Source organism: Amblyomma maculatum, chromosome 1 (genome assembly GCF_055883805.1).
Source record: "Amblyomma maculatum isolate TAMU_Amacu chromosome 1, ASM5588380v1, whole genome shotgun sequence".
Classification (NCBI taxonomy): Eukaryota; Metazoa; Arthropoda; class Arachnida; order Ixodida; family Ixodidae; genus Amblyomma; species Amblyomma maculatum.
This window is the reverse complement of record NC_139344.1, coordinates 492,949,179-492,957,697: the sequence shown is the minus strand read 5'-3', so window position 1 is coordinate 492,957,697 and position 8,519 is coordinate 492,949,179. Positions and strand designations below refer to the sequence as shown.

Below are 8,519 nucleotides of genomic sequence, written 5' to 3'. Positions count from 1 at the left end.
TTGTTGTATTAATGAATGCTCATTGTGCCCTGTAAGTGGTTTTGTGTACTGTGCCGAAGTCAGGCAATAAAGAAAAAAAAGCTCTCCGTAGAGTAGTGGTTAAGGTGCACTTTATTATTTTAAATGCAGTCATGTTATTTTATATTATTGCATGCTTTTTCCACCCTGGCGACGCGTTTCGTTCCAGAAACGAGGGCCATCAACCATACAGGCCATTCGGGTATCAGAGCTCCGCGCGGTTTCATTTCGGACTTTCCAGGGCAGTACAGGAATTTCCTGAAATAGCCCACAATACTGTATCCTAGAGCCTGTACAGTAAACCTGTATACGATTTCCTGTACGAATTTTATACAGGATTTTTCAGTAGGGATGTACATTACTTTCACAAATATCCAGAGAGACCATGTGAGACCCTGCGGTAGCGTTAGTGAACCCAACATCGCGATCTTCTTTCTCTGCCAACTGGTAAACCAGGTAGCATTATTCTCTCCCCTCCAAAACCAAATCACGCCGACCTGTGTCACTACACGGGTAGGGTTATTTGCCACAAGAACTCTCGCACCGTTACACTTGGCGGTCGGCAGTTTTGAAGTTCGGCGAGGTCACCGATTCCGTATCTTGCGCCTCAGGCTCCGAAGATCTCGTATTAACCAAGAGTTCGAACAAGCGCGTATGGCGCTGTTCCGGCAACAGCTGGATCTCGAAACTGCATTGTGATCTCATGCTCGGAGCATTCCCCTTCTTTGGCAATCTCTCTGGCTCAGGGTGTCTAAGCTATGCCACGGAGTAGCTCGTCTCATGATCTCACATGCGCGGCATTTAATGATGAATCAGCGATTTCGCTGGCTTAGTGGGCTACAGAGCTGCTGTTGAAAAGATTTCACGTGGGCAGCATTTCCACATTGTCGCAGCCAGTTCGCAGGCTTCGGGAGCTGCAGCGTTTTCCGTACACCTCTCTGGGATTCGCTAGCCTCCGCGACATTCAGCCCGTGTAGTTTACGTTACCGCAACCTTTTCTCTGTAAAGAAAATCTTGCATCAGTCCGCCGATCCGGTCCGACTTGGAAGATGGTGAAGAGACGAAACTAAAGAAGTCCAGGGCCGCACCTAAATCTGCTTATGTGCAGTACATCAAGATCATTGCCATTTCTTTCACGTCGCCTGGTGGCTTCTCCAGATATGACTGCGCGCGCAGAGACATTGAATGATCCCGTCCATCTGTGCGCACGACACGTCGCGACCTCGCGGTCTCGTCGCTGAGCGCGAAGTTGCGCATAAGGATCATGTCTGCCCCCATAGAATCAACGTCTCTGCGCGCGCAGTCATACCTGGAGAAGCCACCAGGCGACGTGAAAGAAATGGAATGATCTTGATGTACTGCACATAAGCAGATTTAGGTGCTGCCCTGGACTTCTTTAGCTCCGTCTCTTCATCATCTTTCGAGAATCTGCACTTACCTCCTACCCAATAGCCTCTTCCCCGGTTCTTTTCTTCCTAATTCTTCAGTTCATCCATTTTCGATTGCTTGCTCTGCACTGCTGCTCCTCTCAATATTAGGATATTTGATTATCATATCAACATTGACAATGATATTGTCTCTTAGCACATGCATGATTTTTGCGTGTGCACAGCTTGCAGCGCAGTGATTGCAAGCTACCTTCATTTTTCAGAACCTGCATGATTCTCTCCACGTTCTACTAGATTATGTTGGACATTTTGTGCTGGGCGATTAGGTCTGACAGTTGTGACAATTCTAGCCTGTTTTTGTTTGAAGGCATTCAAGCTTTGTCATTTCTTAATCATATTTATTTATTTATTTATTTATTTATTGTTTCCTCAAGGGTCCACAGGGGACATTACATGAGGGGTGGGCAAACAAAAAGTTAATACGAACACAGATGGTCTTCAATGGCGGTTTTGAATAGAACACGATTGATGATGGCCGCCACTTCGGATGGAAGGTCATTCCAGTCATTGGCTGTTCGAAGAAAAAATGACATTTTATATGTTTCGGTGCGGGCCCGTTCAGGGTAGACGGCGTTAGGGTGACTATGACGAGAAAAGCGATGAGCGCGTGTTATCGGGGCAGTTTCATGATCGGAAGTGTGATAAAATTTATGATACAGCGAAAGACGGGCGATTTTACGCCGACAGGCCAGTGTTGGGAGATTAAGCTGAGATTTTAGTGCTGTAACGCTAGTATAGCGAGAGTAGTCTGAGCAAATGAATCTGGCGGCGCGGTTTTGGACTGCTTCGAGCGTGGTGATTAGGTTAGTATAGTGGGGATCATATGCAGCACATGCGTAATCAAGTTTAGGACGTATGAAAGTTATATAAGCAAGAAGCTTAATGGGAGGGGGAGCTAGTGATAGGTTACGGCGCAAATACCCTAGAACTTGATTGGCTGAATTGGTGATGTGGTGAATATGATGCGACCAGGTTAAATCTTTACTTAGATACTTGTATGAGTCAACGGATGAAATAGGATTGTTGATAATTGTATAAGTATTTTCACGGTGGTTGCGCCGGCGATGGAAAGAAATAAGTGACGTTTTACTGCTATTTAGGGACATGAGCCAAGTACTACACCATTCTTCGACGCGTGCGAGATCTTCTTGAAGAATGGTGGCGTCGGAGGAATTATGTATTGGGCGGTAGATGACGCAATCATCCGCAAAGAGTCGGACATTAGATCTGATGTTAGAGGGTAAATCATTTATGTAGATAAGGAACAGAAGAGGGCCTAAAACGGTCCCCTGAGGGACGCCAGACAAGACAGGGGAGAGGGATGACGAGTGTGAGTTAGCATGAACGAATTGATAACGATCAGTAAGGAAGGCTCGAATCCAATCCAGAACTAGGGGATGAAGGTTTAGGAGTGACAGTTTAAGAATTAGGCGCGCGTGCGGGACTTTATCAAATGCTTTTTCGAAATCCAGAAATATTGAATCCATGGGAATGTTACGATCTAGGCATGCGTGTATATCATGAAGAAAAAGAACAAGTTGCGTGTCACAGGAATGGTCTTTACGAAAGCCGTGTTGGTTAGAATGAAAAAAATTACGAGATGATAAAAACTTGGCAGTATGAGAATATATGATATGTTCCATAATTTTACAACAAACACAGGTTAATGAGATTGGCCTATAGTTAAGTGGTGAAGATCTGTTACCTTTCTTGTGGACTGGAATGACCTTCCCAATGCGCCAGTCCCGTGGTAATGAGCACGAAGAATATGACTGCTGAAAAATCAGAGACAATATGATACTGCAGAGGTCTTTGGTGTTTTTGAGGATTTTGGCATTGATGCCGTCAATACCAGCGGATGAAGAATTTTTTAGGTTATCGATGACCATGGCGATGCCGCGCGGTTCAAATGCAATGTTATCCATAGGTGTGTGAAGAAAACTGGGTGCATCAGGGAGGTTATTAAGAGGTTCGTTTGTGAATATAGAACAAAATGCATCATTTAGAATATAGGAACCTCTGATTCAGAAGAGGAAACACCAGAATTATCAGTCAGAGAAATTATGCTAGAGGTGGAGGGGCAAATAGTTTTCCAGAAACGCTTCGGGTTTTCATGCAGCATGTTAGGCAAGGTGGATGAGTAGAAGTTATTCTTAGTTTTGATGACCTCGGTATCGTAATTAGCCGCGGCAGTGTAATATTTCTCCCAGGCGGTAGCCGTGCCTGTAGTTTTAGCTGCACGAAATAATCGCTTCTTTTTGTTATTTAATCTTTTAAGTGTTTTGTTATACCATGGGGATCCAGGACGTTCTGTTATGGTTATGGTCGGGATATGTAAATTTATTAGGCGTTGCATTTCGGACTTAAAGAGTAACCAGTTAGATTCAAGAGAGCGTAGTGAAAAACCAGACGAAAAGTTATCAAGGAAAGCAGCAAGATCGCGGTTAAAGCCAACGTAGTTACCTTTATTATAGAGGGTAAGCGTTTTCTTGATCTTTTTCGCGTTTCGTAAATCACAAGAAAATGTAGCATGAATGGCCATGTGGTCGCTGAGCCCTTTAATGTAAGTGATGGGTGAGAAGCTATTAGGTTGTGATGTCAGCACAAGGTCCAGAATATTAGCAGAATGATCTGTTAAACGAGTTGGTCGGTCGATTATTTGATCTAATCCAAACGTGAGGCAGGTGTGAACAAATTCACACTCAGGGTTAGATTTTGAGAGCGTGGAAGCAAGATCCGACCAGAAGATAGATGGAAAGTTGAAGTCGCCAAACAATAAAATTGGAGTATTGGTATAAAGGGTCGTTAGCGTGTTTAGGGCATCATGCAACAAGGAATTAAATAAAGGATCATTGTTTGGGGGGCGATAGCATATACCAATGAGAACACGTGGATAACATGCATTACAGCAGAGCCAAGCCATTTCCAATTTGCTTGAAATTGTCACACGTGAGCAACGTAATGAGCGATCAGTGGCAATGAGAACCCCCCCACCCCTCATTTCGCTACGATCTGCTCGAAATATATCAAAATTCGGAAGGGAGGGTAAGATCTCAGTGTCGCAAACAGTAGAGGTAAGCCAAGTTTCGGTTAACAGAATTACGTTAGCAGAACATGATTCAACGAGGTTACATAAAGCATCGCGTTTTGGGATCACACTACGGATGTTAGTGAATAAGAATGATAATGAGGAACGGTAAGTCTGCTTCGCAGTGTGATTCTGTTGAAGTGGTTGCTAGGGTTGCTCATGTTCAACTACATGATTAGTGGTGCGATCAAATATATAAGTCTTACTTCCGTATATCAACTTGTCATGGCGTAGTTTAAATTTTAGCCCTTCGCGTTTACCATAGTCATAGAGGCTTTTCCGCGCGAGACGGGTGTTTGGAGAATAATCCTCGGAGACACTGAAGCCAGTACCTTTGAATTTGCTATTCACCGATAGTACATGCTGCTTGTCTTTAAAATGAGCTAATTTGACGATAATCGGCCGGTTTTTATTTGGTGAATATGTGCCTAGTCGGTGGGCACGTTCAATGCTGCGAGGTTCGAGGGATACGTTTAGGTACTGGCTGCAGTGTTCAGTGATTATTTTTTCTGAATCTTGCCACAATTCATTGTCGGAATCTTTTATACCATAAAATACTAGATTGTTTCTTCGTGCTCGATTTTCCATATCGTCCAGTCGGGCAGTCAGTGCTTCCATTTCAGCCATGCATTTAGCTGTCGTAGATTTTATATTTTCGACTTCAGGTTTTATTGAGGAGAAAGAAGCGCAGTCTGCTTCAATTTTAGAAAGGCGGTTATTCACTTCGGTGAAAGCTTTTTCGTGGTCGGATAAAGATGTTTGGATTGATTTTATTTCAGTAAGCATTGTTAACTGCCCGTTCTGGACGTCCTGGATGGCTTTAAGCAGGTCGGATAAGGTTGGTTCAGTAGGTCCAGGATTGGATTCGACATCACCAGCCATTAGAAGCAAGTCAAAAATTACACAAGAACATTCATAGAAAATACTACATGCACAGTGTGGACTTGGCAGCACGAATAAAAGGCGGTTACTTGAGCGTTTTGCATACAAGGAATGGCAATTGCTCACCTGTACAAGCAAGAAGGGAAAATTCCGAAGGTAAGTGTGGCCCATCATTTCCGTGCCGCCAAGCCCACTGAAGGTCGCTTTGCTGTGGAAAGGGTTTATGTAGACATGCCGAAGTGGTGATAACTGAATCACGAGGCAGGTTCCCCGATAATGTGGTTGGAGCTGATGTGATTGATCCAGGGCAGGAAGACGCACATGCGCAAGTTGGGATGCGCGATGGTCAGATGCGTTGGCTACGCGGCAACGGCACTCGTCCGAGAGATGTTGTTCCTGCTCCCAGGGAAGGCGTTCCAAGGCTGGAACGTGAGCGCGGCCACCGCTGTCAACGAGGGGCATCGGTACATGGCGTGGCACACCGGCAGGGTCCTGGAAGCGAGCGCAGCAGAGGCCAAGGAGCTGTACAAGCAAGAGGGGAAATTCCGAAGGTAAGTGTGGCCCATCATTTCCGTGCCGCCAAGCCCACTGAAGGTCGCTTTGCTGTGGAAAGGGTTTATGTAGACATGCCGAAGTGGTGATAACTGAATCACGAGGCAGGTTCCCCGATAATGTGGTTGGAGCTGATGTGATTGATCCAGGGCAGGAAGACGCACATGCGCAAGTTGGGATGCGCGATGGTCAGATGCGTTGGCTACGCGGCAACGGCACTCGTCCGAGAGATGTTGTTCCTGCTCCCAGGGAAGGCGTTCCAAGGCTGGAACGTGAGCGCGGCCACCGCTGTCAACGAGGGGCATCGGTACATGGCGTGGCACACCGGCAGGGTCCTGGAAGCGAGCGCAGCAGAGGCCAAGGAGCTGTACAAGCAAGAAGGGAAAATTCCGAAGGTAAGTGTGGCCCATCATTTCCGTGCCGCCAAGCCCACTTTGTATCCTCACTGAAAAGTTTACCCGTATACTCCTTGATGAGCAGTAGCCTCCCCGATGAGAAAGAATGAGCTTCCTTTTTCGTAGTCTTTTTAGTTCTCTTTATATCTACCTAATTTAAGACATGGACATGGGCAGGACATGTAGTGCGAAGAGAGGATAACCGATGGTCGCTGAGGGTAACAAACTGGATTCCAAGGGAAGGAAAGCGTAGCAAGGGGCGGCAGAAAGTTAGGTGGGCGGATGAGATTAAGAAGTTCGCAGGGGTCAGTTGGATGCAGCTAGCACAGAACCGGGTTAAGTGGAGAAATATGGGAGAGGCCTTTGCCCTGCAGTGGGTATAGTCAGGCTGATGATGATGATGATGAATTCAAGACTCTCATCCTACGGTAACTCCCGCCCACCTTTCCAAATGACCTCCACATCATCCAGAACGTCGGGTTGGTGCATGTTTGAAATATATTTAATTTTTAATCCCTGTCGGGCTTTTTCGATGCCCCCTTTCGGTTCCTCTTTTCGCTAAAATATTGGTATTCATAACAGATTTAGGCTTTAGCAAGAGCTGCGTTGTCGAGCTATTTGGTGGATGTCTGCGGAAGCCCATGGCAAATTGCACTAAAAAATACGGCGCACAAGAAAAGATGGACAGGTAGCATAAGACGAACGCTCGTAAAAAAAGCCATAAAGGAGTTACTAGTTGGTATATCGGAAGAATGATACCATCGGATAGTGCGACAGGGAAAGGTATGCAAACGACAAAATCGTTGATGTGGGTAATTAGTAAATAATTACAGCACTAAGTTATTCAGACGTCGAAATAGCCGAGAGGGGTAACGTCGACGTCCAAAGGGAATCATATGGTACTCGAATGCTGTCCCCCCCTTCCCTAGGAATATGCATTCAGAATTTATAGTCGAAAGAAGGGCCAAACGAGCCGAGGCTCTAGAGCGACGGTTCAAGAACATGGGAGCAAAGGAAGTGGTCTATGTTGATGCGGCAAGTGGCAGAACAGGTGCGGCGGTAGCTTCGGTAGTCGATGGCCGAGGGGCACCGGTATCCGCGGCAGCCGTCAGAGGCCGCAATATAGAGACTGCGGAGGAAGTTGCGATAGCGCTAGCTTGCGTAGGAACAGAAGCCAAGTTCATAATTAGCGACAGCAAAACTGCCATTCAAAATTTTGGGAAGGGGAGGATATCGCCGGAGGCGGCCAAAATCCTCATCCAAAGAACGAAAAATAGGACAATTCAGTTATTTTGGACACCCGCTCACGCTGCCGTCCCTGGTAACGAGGCGGCTCACGAGCTAACCCGAGCTCTATTTCCGGGTAGCCGTCGAGCCCCCCGAACATAGGGCATATGACGAGCGTCTGCAAAATTACGGGGAAATCATCGACCATTATAAATTGGGACGTAGACTGGTACCCCCGCCAGATGTTAGACTAAATAATAGAGAAGCTGTCGCGTGGAGGCGGCTACAAACTAATACGTTCATGAGCCCGGTCTGGGCGTTTCACGCGCTACCAGACATTAGGGACAATGATCTCTGCAAACACTGTGGGGCGAGAGGGACCCTCGACCACATAATTTGGGAGTGCCCACAATCTCCAGAGATAGGGCAAAATATTACAAGTAGAGAAGCCTGGGATGACCCTGCTGCGAAGCGCAGACCCTGCGATCCAGCATCGCACCGTCCATCTGGCGGAAGAGGCCGCGACAAGCCAAGGGCTACCTGGGAGCCTCTGCGGGCACACGACTTCCCGTTTCCGATGGAACTAAAAGTTGTACAACCAACCAACCGGTGACGTAGGCCGAATTATGAAATGTTTGAAATGAACGAGCGAGAAAGGGCCTTATTTAGTGCACAAATGGGTGGGAATGGTTAGAAAGTCTGTAAAGAGAGGCAATTAGCCGACTTTAGTCTGAAAAATTCCGAGAGCGCTGCAGAATCTGCAGTGCAAAAATGCAAAAACGCTAAGCGTTGCAGCAGCACATGGTCCATCTCGCGCCCCTTGTCGAACACACTCAGCGTTCCGCTGAACACATCAAAATTCGCCGGCGTTCTATAAATGGTCTACAGAAAAGCAACGATGCAGTATCT

General features: G+C 46.5%; 1 protein-coding gene across 1 annotated transcript; it reads right to left on the bottom strand.

The window, feature by feature from the left end:
- Positions 1–1,820: 1,820 nt before the first annotated feature.
- LOC146210258 (uncharacterized) lies at positions 1,821–6,415 on the bottom strand. Its single transcript, XM_084608695.1, has 4 exons — positions 6,153–6,415; positions 5,563–5,958; positions 3,172–3,241; positions 1,821–1,977 (listed from the first exon to the last, which is right to left on the bottom strand). Exons 1-4 carry the CDS (start codon positions 6,399–6,401, stop codon positions 1,883–1,885), a joined length of 810 nt encoding a protein of 269 aa, XP_084464821.1. The 5' UTR covers positions 6,402–6,415; the 3' UTR covers positions 1,821–1,882.
- Positions 6,416–8,519: the final 2,104 nt, after the last annotated feature.

What these genes read in the sequence shown, in the direction of transcription:
- LOC146210258 (XM_084608695.1), bottom strand. Translation starts at nt 6,401, where the DNA reads ATGATGGGCCACACTTACCTTCGGAATTTTCCCTTCTTGCTTGTACAG. An exon ending in GCGCATCCCAACTTGCGCAT is followed by an intron (nt 5,959 to 6,152) that starts GTGCGTCTTCCT and finishes TTGCTTGTACAG; the next exon opens with CTCCTTGGCCTCTGCTGCGC. An exon ending in TTCCCTTCTTGCTTGTACAG is followed by an intron (nt 3,242 to 5,562) that starts GTGAGCAATTGC and finishes CTGATTTTTCAG; the next exon opens with CAGTCATATTCTTCGTGCTC.